General features: G+C 40.1%; 1 protein-coding gene across 2 annotated transcripts in view; it reads right to left on the reverse strand.

The window, feature by feature from the left end:
* The window catches only part of DNAH5 (dynein axonemal heavy chain 5), a 283,307-nt gene that overhangs the window by 91,016 nt on the left and 175,613 nt on the right, over nucleotides 1-16,678 (reverse strand). For both annotated transcript variants that reach the window (XM_053906889.1, XM_053906888.1), the window contains exons 46-51: nucleotides 15,941-16,083; nucleotides 15,073-15,207; nucleotides 5,292-5,414; nucleotides 4,901-5,114; nucleotides 3,287-3,510; nucleotides 836-1,034 (exon numbers count right to left, since the gene is read on the reverse strand). In XM_053906889.1, the coding sequence (XP_053762864.1) occupies nucleotides 836-1,034; nucleotides 3,287-3,510; nucleotides 4,901-5,114; nucleotides 5,292-5,414; nucleotides 15,073-15,207; nucleotides 15,941-16,083 (1,038 nt within the window). The remainder of the gene's footprint in view (nucleotides 1-835; nucleotides 1,035-3,286; nucleotides 3,511-4,900; nucleotides 5,115-5,291; nucleotides 5,415-15,072; nucleotides 15,208-15,940; nucleotides 16,084-16,678) is intronic.

Below are 16,678 nucleotides of genomic sequence, written 5' to 3' on the forward strand. Positions count from 1 at the left end.
AGAAGAGAAGCAATATATCTCTCAATTTTGCACAGAACCATAACCACGAAAGCTTATGGCCACATCACCCACCTCTTTCCCATTAGATTCAATGGCTTTCTCAGGTATTTGAGGCTTTTCTAATTTCAACACTCGGGACGACCCAAATAACAATTACAGGAAAACCACGGACTGCGAGTACCCTGTTCTGTGAGTGTTCCGCGAGATGAGCAAACATTTCTAATGAATTTTATCTTGATAAACAAGCGATGTCTTGCAATATGAGCAGTACGTGTTGCCGAATGTCACATGACCTCAACCGAGCCAATGGTTCTTGACATTCTCTTTGACATACGAGTGCTTTGGATTACAAGCACGTTTCCGGAACGAATTATGTTCATAAACCAAGGTTTTTGCTACCTTCCATTCGGCAGACTGCCAAGCCACTCTGCAGATAATATTTCATTTATTTCCCGCAGTGCCCCATGATGCATATATTACTATTTCCATTTTCCTAAGGGAGGAGAATGAGGTTCAAGTCCAGAGAGTCATCCAGCTAACATGTGGTAGATCCCTTCCACAAACGTACCACTGTGTGACAGCTACAAATCCTGGGCACTTTCTTCTACCCTATCCTGCCTCCTAAATCTACTTTATATGCAGGATTGAGAGGTATAAAAAATAGTTAATCTTTGAGCTCCATCAGTAGCCACGCATTCTGTATTTATTGAGCAACTACTATGTCCCAGGCTTGTTTCAGTAAACTTTCCTAGCCAGAAACTCAACATCCCTAACCTGAACCTTCTGTCTTCAAGTATCCCTTTGGGGAATTTCCAATTCTGCTTCACATCTTTACCTGTCACTTCAGGTGCATCCCTCAGGAAATCCACAAAATAAGCATCAGATCCACAGTCCACCAAGGGTTTTTTCTCTTCACCAAACTCTTCCTCCACCAAATGTACTAAAGCCTTATCAAACCAGGTCACATCACTGGAAACCGTGAAACGATCAGCTACAACACGTTTACACTCATGCTTCCACAGCCTTAACAGATCCTGTTGAAAACAGAATTAAAATGTGTTATTCGTTCCTATTTGCCATAGTTGGGAATCAAATTGACAAAATTATAGAGCACCATCCTTCCTGATCTAAGATGCTACATTTTAAAAACTAAAGGTTAGGGGCACCTGGGTGGCTCAGTTGGTTAAGCCTCCAACTTCGGTTCAAGTCATGATCTCGAGGTCCATGAGTTCGAGCCCCACGTGGGACTTGATAGCTCAGAGCCTGGAGCCTGTTTTGGATTCTGTGTCTCCCTCTCTCTCTGCCCCTCCCCCGCTCAGGCTCTCTCTCTCTCTCTCTCGCTCTCGCTCTCTCTCTCAGAAACAAATAAACATTAAAAACATTTTTTAAAAAATTAAAACTTAAGGTTAAAACATACTTCATTTCAGGGTGCCTGGTTGGCACGGTCAGTTAAACATCCAACTTTGACTCAGGTCATGATCTTGATCTTGTGGCTGGTGAGTTTGAGCCCCACATCAGGCTCTTTGCTGTCAGAGTACAGCCCTCTTTGGATCCTCTGTCCCCCTCTCTTTCTGCACCTCCCCAACCCGCACACACACTCTCACTCTCTTTCTCTTTCTCTCAAAAAATACACTTTAAAAAAAGTATTTTATTTCAAGTTGGTCTAATCAAGTATATCAAATAGAGTAGTGTCTATTCATGTTCAGTCTTTACATTAAAATGAAAACAAACCTAGACAAATCACTAAAATGACTCTGATTAACCAACAAGGTAATATGCTACATAAAAGTCTTAAACCTGTGATAAATTAGTCTGTTTGGATAAGACACCTACATTCACGTGGCCAGATCAGAAAATAAAATGTAGTGTATAAACAATTTTCACATACATAACTATTAGAAGGGTATGTTTACTTAACGCGATGTGAAGGAAATTTGCAGCAAGTCTGGATTATCTGAACAAAACAATCACCTAGTCTATGTAATCCAAGGCGCAAAGTTCATTGGAAGTTGAGGATATTAATTGCTCGATACACTTGCTTCTATAGCAAGTTCATCTGATATGAAAGACTGGTGGAAATTTGTGAGCTTGCTAACATTTTGCAGGTTAGGGGGTTTTTAAGCTATTATATTACTAATGATAAAATGCTATTGGTTATATTTGGTTACCAAAATTTAAAAGGAATTTAGTAAAATATATTCAATGATTCAGTTAATTAAGACAGAAGTTCATGACAACATCAATTGCTGGAAATATGATGATTTCAAGTAAGCATCAAAATCTGGCTACTCAAAAAATAATATTGGGGAACTGCATTCTGCATGGCCACTAATGTGTCAATGACTTTGAGGGGAAAAAAAAACAAGATAAAATGTTCCCTGCTGCTAAAATTATTTTCTGTTCTCTGTAACAAGGAAAGTGAGTTTTCCCCAAAACGTCTTTCTTTGGAGTCAGCCATGTGGTTACCTACTTTGTGAGCATCTGGGGCAAAGCTGGGTTTTTTTTTTTATAGTCACTACTCAATATGCCTAGTGATGGTTTGTTTGATATCTCAATTGTTCCTGTGTATTGATGGGGACAAATCCCTAAAGCCAGTTTGCTTAATTACCTTCTCCATTCCATAAAAAGCTAAAAGGGAAGCCAATATTACCTTAGCCTGAGCACACAGGCCATGCTTTGGAATTTTTCCATAATGTTTCTAGTTTGAAGAGAATTCTTTTAATGCTAGGAACTGTTATATTCAAGTGTGTGTACAAATGCTCATTTCTCAGCCAAATGGACTTTCTACTTTTCTGCCTCTTCTTAATTATGCCAATATACATAATTGTTTTAGTTCATCTAGTTACACGGAAAAGAAAGATCGTGGATGATTAACAACAAAATGGTCTCTTCAATTTTGAGTGTTTATAAAGATAATTACTTTTTTAAAGCTAAGATGTCAAGTTTAAAATATGGAGACTATTACATAATAAAATCAATACTGATTCTTTCCATTATTTAGTATAAGAAAAATATAATGGGAAAATAAGATCAATTGTTTATTCCATTCATTAGAAAATAACTATGTATACTATTTCCTTAAGTATAAATTTAATTGGAATTTTTTAAAAGAAACTTCCTGATGTACTTTTCCCTTATTTATGTTAGTTGAAAGGCAGAAAAAAAATGCATGCTAAAACATCCCAAAATATTTCATCATCCCACTAAACATTACATTACGAATAACAGTTTAGGGAATAGAATAAATAACGATGCCATTTATTTTCTCCTCTTATATTTCACTTACATCTGGTTCCTTGATAACCTCTGAGGTGGTGTTCAGCATTCCCTGCCAGATCCTAGAAAGATCTCGAAGGTTAAACACATAATGGAATTTTGCAGGGGTAGGGAGCATTTTCATCTTGGTCATCTGCCACAGTCGACGTGTCAGGGGGACCAATTTCTTTACTGAATCTCTCACGCCATCTGAGAAGCCCCTCTGACTGCAATAGTGGCCTACCCCAATCACACCTGAAAGGGGAAAAAAGTCGTAACATTCTGAGTGATGGTTCAAGTCAGTGAAATTAAAATGGAAAACATTATACTATAGAGTTTGCACAATTATTATACACAGTATAAGCGATGACCACATATCAAAGAAATTTACATTCGTGTTCTCTTATTTTTTTAATCTAAAAAATAGATATAGGCTCAAGGAAGTTAGCATCCAAATACTGAAAAGTTGGTTAAGAAACACTACTGAAAACTCTAGGTAAATGAATTCAATATTATTAAGTGGGTGACGTTACATATATAAAGGTGCTTTCGAAAGACATAAGGAAAAGGGAGGTGCCGGGAACCCTTAAGATTTCTCCATTCTACTGTTGCCTTTCCAAGCATTACAAAATATTTTAATTTACTTTGTGTGTAAAACTTTCTAGGCAAAACAAGAATAATTAAAATTGATTAGGGTCTTTTTTTTTTCTCGTCCATTGTAATTTTCCCAGGTTTAGACAATTCACATATCACTTGGTTTCCAAACTTTTGCCCACTATCATGATTGAAGGCAGATATAGCCAAACCCCACTAGCCCAGGGTGCTGAGATGACATTCTAGTCTGCCAGAAATTAATTAGGGTATCCTAATGCATTTTCTCTCAGTAGTAGTTTCAGAAATGGTAAGTTAACACCTAACACAATGCGTACATAACTTTACACTCTTTTTCTGCAAAGAGAAACTACAAAATCAACTATAAACTCTTTTCATTATTCAGTTTGACAATCATAGTTATCTCCTGGGCTAGTGTCGATATAGATATAGATATAGATATAGATATAGATATAGATATAGATATGTAGATATATAGTGTTTATCTATAGAGATATATAGTGTTTATCTCCTGGGCTAGATATTATTTCCGAAATACTACATATTTAATCAATCAGTAACTTATTACAATCCTGCAAATTACTCTGATGATCAGACTCTGGCTAATCTCTGCTATGGGCAAAATTATTGCTTTGGCCAAAATCATTACGTGGCTTGGTTAAAGTCTCAGCCACATAAACTTTTGGCATGGTAGTCGATCAATTGGACCTGAAATAGGTATATCCATGAGGAAAAAAATCTCATCATCTTCACGTTCATTTAATGTTTGGCCTCCTTGGTTAAGAAGCTGGCAACAGTCACTTTAAGAAAAACAAAGGTAGAAAGGATCTACCTAGGCACCCAATTCACTACATATATATAAAAATTCCTTATATAAACAAAATCCTGATATAAACACTACTTGAGGGTACATGGTAAAAAGGACTGAAGAGCCACCCAATGCCCCTTCTGTGTTGACCTCTGGGTAGATATCTTCTCAGTGGAATGCAAGTAGGTATTACTCCCTCCCCGTGCCCCACTGACACCATTTTACCAAAGATCTTGTCCATGGAAGCATCAGAAGGCAACGTGCAGTTGAATATAGAGAACTGTCTTTTGAGTCTTTGGGGAATATCATTGCGTCCACCCCCAGGATGGATCATGGCTGCCAAAAATTGGATGTCCACAATGCTGGTAAACTCCCCAGGCTTCTCCAGGTTATAAAACCCATTCTCTTCCATCAGCTGTCGTACTATCTCATTAGTAACCTAAGAAAGACAACGTTCAGAATTTAAAGGTCACTCCTTTACATCCCAGAAGCTAATGCCTTGATGTTGCCAAATAATGGAATTTCTTGGAATTCAGTAACAGCATATTGAAAAAGTAGAAAAATATTTACTCATCAACGTTGAGTTGACATAAAGTGTGCAATGGAATCAATATACCTGATCGCCCCACTCATTGATTACTGGCATATTCACATCATCAATAAAAACAGTCATCTTCTTTCCCGCAGGAGGGCCATACGTTGTACCCATGCGTTTATCCACATAGCTCTCTATTGTCCTCTGCAAAACAAGAAAGCCAACAGAAAGATTTGTGAAAATATACCCTAAGACACGGTGAATGATTTTTAAAATCTAGGAACATTTGAATTGACAGGAATTACTCACAAACACCCCCCAAAACTCTCCTTAATTCTGGAAACCAGGGCATGAAGTGCCTAAAGTGTCTTGCATAATGTTCACCTTCGAAAATCTGCTTTAATTTTGGAGTACATGAAATTCTAATTACTGTAAATTTGGAGTGGGATGAGACTCCTTAGTCTATTCCTAAAGATTTTGTCTCATTGTTCTTATACGGATGACACTGCATTCCCAGCCCCATTATTCGAAGAATTTAGCCCTTCTAAAAGTTTCCCTGTAAATCAGGGACAAAATTAAACAGGGCAACGGTCCAAGAAGCTTCCTAGGTCGGTGCTCTGAGCCACACAGCCCGTCCCAATGTGAAGACTGCTCTGTCTCCATTGAGAAGGCCACCCACGGGCTTCTGTAGTGGACACAATCCAGATCCAACGCTTTGGGACAGCTGCAAGCACAGTGAATCACCTCCCACCCCCTGATACAAAATAGCAAACCACGCCCCGCTGGGTCTCTCTCTCATTTCTCCACTCTGAGCTTCTTCTAAAGAAGACTATACTGGGCTCTATTTAAAAACCAAACAAACAAAAATTTTAAAAACCACACTTTTTCCTAGCAATATGAAAAAAGGAGTATTGGGAGAAGTAAGGGAAACCTGGGGAGGGACCCAGACTATCGATCATTTCAAGGGTAGTACCGTGTGGTTTGGAAATCAACCAGTCATTCAAAATGTATGCCCTGAGTAACCAGAGCTAGCACACAAATAAAACAGAAAAGGCTTCACAGTCCTCATGCTCTAGAAGCTCAGTCTTAAAGACCTCATTCCATACCTACCACTGTAGCAATTTACTGATCCAAGATTTTAAGTTGTGTTAAAGATAATGTAGGGACACCTGGGTGGCTCAGTCGGTTAAGCATCTGACTCTTGATTTCAGCTCAGGTCACGATCTCCTGGCTCATGAGATCAAGCCCTGCGATGGGCTCTTGGCTGACAGTGTGGAGCCTGCTTGGAATTCTCTCTCCCTCTCTCTCTGCCCCACCCCAGATGGTGTGCATGCTCTCTCACTCTCTTTCTCTCTCTCAAAATAAATGAATAAACATTTAAAAAAGATAGTGTATAGGGGCACCTGGGTGGCTCAGTCAGTTAAGCGTCCGACTTCGGCTCGGGTCACGATCTCGCGCTCCATGAGTTCGAGCCCCGCATCGGGCTCTGTGCTGACTGCTCAGAGCCTGGAGCCTGTTTCGGATTCTGTGTCTCCCTCTCTCTCTGACCCTCCCCCGTTCATGCTCTGTTTCTCTCTGTCTCAAAACTAAATAAACGTTAAAAAAAAAAATTTTTTTAAAAAAAAAAGATAGTGTATAAATGTAGGAGAAAGTGGAGATACATTGACCCAAAATGCATCCTCCTCCTATCCAAAAAAGCTTACTTATTTCATGATGAAGAGCAAACTAGTTAAAAATGACTTCAATAATCCAAGACACAACCACAAAATAAGGCCAACATAGAAGCAAAAAGTCATATATTTGTCCTTGGAAATCTTTGCAGTTTGGTCATTTCAAATTATAATTTCCCATCACCATTTGAATGAATAAGGGCAAGAGATAGGACATTTTTTCACCATTTCCAAATATAAAGATATATAAATATATCACAACTCATTCAATTACAAAGTAAATCTCTCACGACAACAGTACAATGGCAAAAAGAATTTCCTATTTTCCTGAAATAAAAGCAAGCTGTTTAAAGTAATGAACTGGCTAAACTTAGCTCTGCTTTTCAATGAATTTAAATGTATAAGGCGATTCATAATCTCCTGACACCTTCCTATGGCAAGCTAGAGCCTTCCAGATATTCCCTTGTCTATTAACGAGACCTCTTAAACACATGAAGATTTTATGTCTTGGGGCGCCTGAGTGGCTCTCAGTTAAGTGTCGGACTCAGGTCATGATCTCGCGGTTTGAGTTTGAGCCCCACATCGGGCTCTGTGCGGACAGCTCGGAGCCTGGAGCCTGCTTCAGATTCTGTGTCTCCCTCTCTCTCTGCCCCTCCCCCACTCAAGCTCGTTCGTGCTCTCTCTCTTTCTCTCTCTCTCAAAAATAAACATTAAAAAAAAAAAGATTTTATGTCTTGGGTGCCACCTAAGAGGTAAAAAGCCACAGGTGGAATAGGTGAAGTGATATGGAGTAATAGTCCCACACCTGCACTTTCTTTCCCTTCACGGTGACCCTATTTTTTTTTTCAAAATAACAGGAAATCGTTAGTAAACTATATATGTCATAAAAAGGCTAAGCTGACAAAAAAAAAACAAGAGGGAGTAAAATGAAGCAGCTTCTGACCCTGGAGTTGAGACCTTTCTGTTTTTAGAACTGCTACCCATTAAATCATTACCTAATGCATCTGGAGTTTGAGGAGACCTCCTAGAGTTCGGAAACACAAGAACTGTAGGTTCTACTCCATCACATAACTATTTGGAAATGTCTGGGAAAACCATATATGTGGACTAGTATCTCAAGCTGGACTTCGCACTTGGGAGGATCCATACTTGGCATCACAAAGTCAACATATCCAACATAAATGCCCCTTACCCCAAAGTCTGCACCCCCTGCTGGGCACCCATTTCAGGGATCTACACCAATGACCCGACTGTCCCGTCCAAACATTTCCCCATCCAACATCAATACATTCTCTCTCTTCTAATTTCCATACTCCTATTTGATGTATCTCCTCCTCCCTGAACAATGATATTCCCAAGGTCAGTTATTTGTCTTTCTCAGGGGGATTCATGTCACAAACTCTTAAACTTCCCGCATTCTGCCTCTGCCAGCCAGTCCTGATAACTTCTTAATAAGTCATATAGACTATGTTGTGTGATTTACAATTTTATCTAGAATTTTCTGTCTCCCCCAAAAAATCAGTCTAAAGAACTACAGATAATCTTTGTTGTGTTTCGCCACCCACACACTCTCTGATTTCCTTCACCTGGGTTCCCACTTCAACCACTGTTTTGGTGAGATGGACCCTGGTGTAGTTAACAAAAACTGGCATATTTGTTTATCTGAGTACTGTGTCTCCCACTGGAATGTAAAGAGGAAAGACATTTTGTTTGTCTTGTTCATCACTACAACCTCAGTGTCCAGAAAGGTATATGGCGCAGTGTCCTTATTTGTAAGTATTTGATATACAGATAAATGAGGAAAAGAAACCTGGGAGTCATCCATAACTTTCTTCTTTCTCTTCTACCCCTCTCTTCTTTTTTTCTAAATTTTTTTTAATGTTTATTCATTTTTTGATAGAGAGAGACAGAGAGTGAGTGGGGGAGGGGCAGAGAGAGAGAGGGAGACACAGAATCAATCCAAAGCAGTCTCCAGGCTCTGAGCTGTCAGCACAGAGCCCGAGGCAGGGCTCGAACTCACGGACCATGAGATCATGACCTGGGCCAAAGTCGGACGCCCAACCGACTAAGCCACCCAGGCGCCCCTACCCCTCTCTTCTAACAACACCTACTCAGACAACAACAGGTGTGCTTCCATTCTAACTTTTCTACTTGGTCCAGCCCTCATCTCCCAGTTCTCTCTGAAAACACCCATATCTCTTCATCTTGTCCTCCCCTCTGCAGACAGCATGAGCCTTCTAAAGGGGCAGTGTCACCCTGTAAAATACTCCACCGGTTCTCCAGGAGTGATTTACAAGGAGTGCCATGATGTTCCCACGTACATCTCCAGTCTCACCTCTAAAGACCCCTTAGTCTCTTTGTTCTGGGCCCTCACCATCGTAATTCATTCGTATTCAGTTAACAATAAAACACATACCACACAGTGATGCTCAGCTCACAGGCTAGTGTTCGTTAAAGGGTCCTTATTTACATATTCCTAGAGTAGCCATTTCTGAGCCAAAAAAATCCCTCAGCATTAGCATCAGCTAAACACAATTTGTCAAAAATTGATTTAGATGAATGATCTTCCATAAATGTCACTTCTCTCGACACAGCTATTGATAAAAAAAAAAAAAAATTGAGATCTCTAGCAAGAACTTGGACTAAGGGCGGTTTATGCTGTTGTCTGAGAACAAACAAAAACTTTACTCTGAAATCAGAGGACGCTAGTGAGCATGATATCATCTTAAGCACTCTATGGAATCTTAGAAAGATTCTGTTCTTGTTGTCTGCCTATCTCACACATGGCATGCGAGGGCTAGCCCAAGTTGTGACAACAGCATTTTAAGAAATAAAAACCAGAAGGCTAGAAATCCAGACAGACTTGGGAATGCAGGTGAAGAAAGCTGCCCGTGTCCATGCTAAGCTAGGAGCCCTACAACTAGGGGTAATTCAATTTTTTGAATTAATTCTTAATAGTTCAGCCTCTATAATTCCTAAAATATATAATATTAATATGACATAAGTATGGAATTTCCTTAAGTAAAGTCAGCTTTTTCATTACATTGATTTCTGTAATCTTCTGAAGAAATTACTTCCTTCCTCCTCTGGTCTCCACACTTGTAGATTACACCATAAGTAGCACTTATCATATAAGTTATACTTGATTGTATACATGTCTATTTCCCCAACCAGATAGAGGGCGGAACACTGCCTTGGAAGAGATATTGGCAGGGTAATGTACAGTTGAGAAGGTTGTGCACTGCCCAATTCTTGGGTTTATCATTCACACAATTGTCTCTGTAATAGGACATAGCACAAATCTGCATAACCTGCATAGTCACAAGTGGAAGTGTATATAAAGATATTTAAATTACAGATACATGTGTATGTGTGTATATACACAACACAGTATTATCCATAAATGATATATGTCAAAGTACAGGGTGAGCTTAATGCATTATAAAGATGAAAGATATTTTATTATCACTTACAGGTAACTCTATATATCAGCATTTAAGTCATTTTCATATATATTACATCCAATTGAATTGAAATATAAAATATGCTTGGGGCGCCTGAGTGGCTCAGTCGGTTGAGCATCTGACTTCAACACAAGTCATGATCTCACGGCTTGTGAGTTCAAGCCCTGCGTTGGGCTCTGTGCTGACATCTCGGAGCCTGGAGCCTGCTTCAGATTCTCTGTCTCCCTCTCTCTTTCTGCCCCCCCCCCCTCATGCTCTGTCTCTCTCTCTCTCTCTCTCTCTCTCAAAAATAAATAAACATTTAAAAAATTTTAAATATGCTTAATTTTAGGCCTACATATCTGCTGTTTAGCTAAAAGATTAAAATGGACAGCTTATGTTCTTATTAAGACATCTATTGAGGGGTGTCTGGGTGGGTCGGTTGGTTAAGCATCCGACTTCGGCTCAGGTCATGATCTCACGGTTTGTGAGTTCGAGCCCCATATTGCGTTCCGTGCTCATAGCTCAGAGCCTGGATCCTGCTTCAGATTCTTTGTCTCCTTCTCTCTCTGCCTCTCCCCTGCTTGTGCTCTCTCTCTCAAAAATAAATAAACATTTAAAAAAAATTTTTTAAAGACATCTAATGCTTGAATAAGATCTTCCCCTTTTACTATAAATCACCAAAAGCAAATGAAAAATCTTACATTAGTAAAGTGTAAAATGCTCAATAGCATATTATAAAGAAAAGTAAAATATCTAAAACAATGTGAAAATACAATAAAAAGGTAAGTAGAAGCTAAAAATAAAACAAGATCACTAAGTGATAAATCAGTCATTTGAATATTAATGTGGATAAAGAAAAGCCAATTGGAAGGAGGCATACGGGTGAACTGGAAAAGCACAGAACATATGGGGACCTGGTTTCTCACCAGTTTCTGCTATCGGCTAACTGTGTGAACACAGACAAGTACATCAGTCTCCCTCGAACTGAGTACATTCATAGTAACAGTAAAACCTGACATTTTTAGAGACCTTCACCGTGGAAAAATACTTTCACATATTATCTCTTATGATTCTACTCCAGAAACTCATCTTAAAACTATGCTCTGAAGAATCAGAAGGATTTTCCGCAACCATAGGGGCCTCTGCAGGAAGCAAGGATGAAGTCGGGAAGGGTTTCAGGAGTCCAGCTCCAATTCCACCAGAGCAAATCTATGGTCACCTGTTTCATAGCTTAGTCTTCTGCATATGATTTCATTTGGAAAAGTGGTTCTGAGTCTTTAAAAAAAATGTGGAATTTCTTTCTCGGCTCTATGAGTCTCATTTTTTAAAAAGAAAACCTAGTGCCATACAACTATTTAAAAGACAATTATATTCAAAACATTTTAAGATTATTTTTAGAAAAGATCAACTTTTTCAGAAATTCTCTAAAGAAACTTTCTTCTTAACTTCCTGTGTTGTTTAACTTTTTAAAGGTATGTGTAGATTACCTCTAAAACAGAAAGAAAACACTTAAAATAATATTTGTTGGGGAAAAAATTGAGATCTCTCTCTTAAAAGACTCACTGAATTGCCTTCGCCAAAAAGATCAGGGCATCGTACAACTTTTGCCCAAACTACACACTTTCGATAGTTACAGGGATGCCATTACTTATTAATCCAAGCCAATGGAAGTAAACTAGACTGTTCTAGATGAAGACGGACATATAGTCAAACACTGACAAAAGCTGTGCATGTGACACCTTGGGGAAAATAAAAGAAACCATAAATGAAGATAACCTGTCAAGCAACAGACGTGTGGCCTCGACTGGACCGTGTGCTATCGTGGTAACACAGGAGGGACGCACAGTATCTATTTTCTCGTCTACAATTGCAGTTGTGTTTGGATCCAGGTAAGCAGAAGATACCCAGAAAGATGCTCATCTCCCTCAAAACTCGCTTTAGCATGAACGGTGGAAAATTACAATGAGAAAGTTAATTATAGCAGGTTAGGTAATTGAAACTTTCTAAAATTAATGAGTCTAGCTTAGTAGAAAGCTTGGATACTCAGCAGTCAACAGGCACTGAGCAGACTACATGATCCTATGATGCTTCTGAGCAGGAAAAGAAACAGTGAACTATCGATGACAGCTTGACATCGGGGTCGGAGGGAATTGGGCTAACGTAGCTGGGAATCAGCTAATGGGACCTGAAAGAACACACATGTTTGTGTTCTAAAAGCCTGCCTATTATTGTCCTAATTATTACATTCCAATGTGGTGCAACTTCTAGAAATCTATTACATCGTTTATGAATTTTGATATCAACAAACAGGCTGCTTTCTAGATAACATATGCCTTTTTTCCAGGGAATTAATAAATGTCTCGTGATAAAGCCTACAGATCTTTATCACCCTGAAGGAGTCAATAACACCAAGAGTTACTAGTAAAAATACAGTGACAGGGTCTTGTTACATACTAAATGATTTGGCTGGCCTTTGTCCCTGGTTCCTAGGAGGGAGCCTTTAAACACCTGCAATTCCCCGAGTAATAAGAATCTGTTGTTCATGGTGGGTCCCCTCAGTCTACTCTTGCCCGAAAGGCCAACTGTGTGATTTGAGGGTTGGTGATTTGGACCACGTGACATCAGTGGATATTTTGGGAGGGGAGGGGGCTTGGAGACTGAGTTCAATCACATGGCCAATGATTCCATCAGTCACGCCTACGTCATGAAGCCCGACAGAGCTCTGGACAGTGTCGTTCAGGTGAGCTTACCAGTTGGGGACGCGCTTGGATGTGCCTGGAAGACAACACATGCTGAGGACACAAGAAGGTTTCGGCCGGGATCCTCCCAACCATTGCCTCAATGCATCTCTTCTTGTGGCTGATCCTGATTCATATCTTTTATAATGAAACTGTAATCATTAGCACAGCACTTTCCTAAATTCTGAGAGTCATTCTGGTGAATTACGGAGACAGAGTCATAGGAACCGCTGAACTTTGAGCCAGGTGTTCGGAAATGCTGGTGGCCTGGAAACTGAGGCAGGTGGCTGATACCCGAAGTGAGGGAAGGTCTGGGGGGGACTGAGCCCTTTGCCTGTAAAGCCTCAGTAACTCCAGGTAGTTACTGTCAGAATTACATTACAGCCCTAAAGATTTACTCCAGTCTCAAGAAATGTGAATTGATAATTACCCAACATAATAGGGGGAAAGAATCACACTTTCATTTAATGTTTGAAAACCTGCATCCGCAAAGAAGTTATAATTAAAGCCTTTAAGGGGATGCTCTCCTAAAGTAAAACTAACAAACGTTCTTCAAATGTGAGACAATACCAAGGGAATGTGCATAATGTCAGTAACAAAGGAATATGTATAACATTAGCATCTTGCCAGCCTAGGGTAATTTAACGTGCTATTCCCCAAACACGAAAATATCACAGCTCAGTCTTTGCAGTTTCAGGCTGACCTTCCATGCAGACATTCCTTCCCATCACGACACGGTAAATGGTATTCATCTGACAGAGGGCTAGCAGGTATTGGAAATTCCATCTCTAACAGGAGCAGAAAACAGTTGACAGTCTTATTTAGAAACTTAATCAATGGTCTTAGTTTATTGGCGCTCTCCAGTCACCAATTACATGAAGGGATAAAAGGTCAGGATGTAGCCAGGCTGTCAACAATTTTCATTGCTCTTTGATATTTTAATTCCAACAACCACAGCACAACAAAGTTAATCAAGACCAAAGTTCTTCGGGTTGGAATTCTCCTAAAAATTCCCCTTCCATCTTCAAGTTATGAAATGTATCCTTTTTATTTATGTATTAATGTTCTAACAGATATGAGGGATGATTTGAAAACAACCCAAGCATGAGTTGACACATAGGATTCTCTCCCCAGTTTCCACAGGGTCTTAAACAACTTAGGACCAGAGCAAAACCACCAGGCCACCACTGGGATCCCAGTCATTCTTGGCAGTGTTGTTCACAGAAGCAAAGCAAATTTGAGGGATTTTTTTTTTCTATTACTCCTCAATAATACAGTAGGGTAAAATCTTGAATGTGTTAACTCTACGATTTATTCCTGCAATTGATAATGGGAGCCGTGGTGTAATGTTAAGTCAGGATACAACAAAATAAATCAGCAATGTCGGGACTGGAGATCAGACGAGGAACGAAAGCAAGACTGGAAGAAAATTAGACTTGCACCAGTCGGAGATCTTTCCACACTAATACCCCGGTGTGGACCCTGAGAATGTGAATTATGGAGAGGTGGGCAGGGAGAATGAAGAGAAAGAAGGAGATGTGAAAAGTATTTCCGTAGCTACATTTTCAGACCTTGATTCAAGAGAGACCCATCCAAGACGACCGGTGTATCTAGCCTAGAGGCTAGAATAATAGTAACAACGACAGAAGAGCAGACACTAGGGAGAGGAAGCAGGTTTGGATGGAGGAATGAATGATATTCCTTTCAGTTTTGGGTTTTACATGTTCACAGGCTTTCTTTACATATTTTAAACAGTACTGGGGCGTTTAACTCCCTGTATAAGCTTTTTATTTCTCCACAATTTAAGATTATACAGTATAACTCAACTAGGGGGAGATTCTATTGCAGGTAAATAATACAGATAATGGAAGGCATATGTAGGGGATTTATCACGGCTGGGAAAAAGTACAGATGAAGTCAATGGGCACAGGCTTCCCAGGGAAGAGAGTAGAGCCTCCAAACTTTATCACAAACTTGGTCTTAACGAGCAATACCAAAGAGCCAGTACCTGAAACATCAGTGGGGTGGTTGCAGAAGAAAAATTCAGACTCTTGGTTATGTGACTTTCAGAATCGTATTTTGACATAAATCCTTTGATAATGACTGTTTTGGCTGTTCCTTGCTCCCCAATTAACAGCACGGCCTAAAAGAGAAGTTGAGAAAGAAACCCAAGGAATGCAATAAAATGATTATGGGCTACATCGTGCTCCCCCTCTCCAAATTCACACGCCGAAGCCCTAATACCCAGGGCCTCAGAATGTGACTGTATTTGCAGAGAGGGCCTTTAAAGAGATGATGAGGTTAAAATGAGGCCATTAAGGTGGGCCCTGGTTCAATCTAACCAGCCTCTGTAGAAGAGGAGGAAGTCTGGATACACAGGTAACAGGAGGGATGAGCACAGATAAAGACCACAGAGAAAGCTGCGAGCCAAGGAGAGAGGCCAAGCTGCGAGCCAAGGAGAGAGGCCCCCGGGGAAACTAAACCCGCCAGCACCTTAACCTTGGACTCCAAGCCTCCAGAACTAGGAGGAAAGAAAGGTCTGTCATTTAAGCCACCCAGCCTGTGGTGATTTATTTGGGCAGCCCTGGCAAACTAACACAATTATCAGAAGAGAAGAATGTCTCTTTGGACAAACGAGTCAAAATTCACTGTCTCTCAACTAACATGTGAGAACAAATCACTTGCTCATGAATTGGAACCAGGCAACTCTACGGCTGTCAGTGGAGAATAATAAAAGTAGTATATCCATTTGGGTCCTATTTTCATTTCCTCTGGACAGCAACCTAAAGCATTCTAAGATAAATGCAAGATGCCTTGTGTTTTCAAGGGACGTTTGAAAATGTGCTATTGTTAGCAATTAAGTTAAAGAGCCGTACCTTGCCCTGTTTAGCGATGGTTTTGATTAGGAAGTCGGTCCTCACGTTGTCGACATTTGGTACCAGGATGGAGCCGTATTCTGGAGTGACATCAGGTGGATACACATACTCCTCGGTGCACGTGTTCCAGTGAAGCCACTGACCTGAGGTGCACACAGAACATTCACATATTCATACGCCTATTAATGACTTAATTCCTAACGGTCACGAGCAGATGTCCCGGACATCTCATAAAGCATCTTTCAAAATCTCCCCGTAAAATAAAATGATTAGAATGGTAGCTGTACGTAGTATTTAAGTATGTGTCAGCCGAGTCAGAATTTCCCAAGGAACAATTCCAAAGTGGTAATATTAGGAAATATTAAGAAGTGTCTTGGAATTTTCTTTTTAAATATGTCAGTTTTCAATAATGTCTGAATAAAAATTAAGAATACAGTGATAAGGGACTGGGTGGCTCAGTCGGTTAAGCGTCAGACTCTAGGTTTCAGCTCAGGTCATGATCTCACAGTTCACGGGTTCGAGCCCTACATGGGGTTTGGTGCTGACGGCACAGAGCCTGCTCGGGATTCTCGTCCTCTCCTCTCTCTCTGTCCCTCCCACGCTCACTCTCATTCTCTCTCTCAAAAATAAATACACATTCAAAAAGAACACAGTTGGGATGCCTAGGTGGCTCGGTTGGTTAAGCGTCCGACTTCGGCTCAGGTCCTGATCTCACGGTCTGTGAGTTCCAGCCCCGCG

Source organism: Panthera pardus, unplaced genomic scaffold (genome assembly GCF_024362965.1).
Source record: "Panthera pardus isolate Hobbes unplaced genomic scaffold, ASM2436296v1 HiC_scaffold_2, whole genome shotgun sequence".
In the NCBI taxonomy this organism is placed as follows: Eukaryota; Metazoa; Chordata; class Mammalia; order Carnivora; family Felidae; genus Panthera; species Panthera pardus.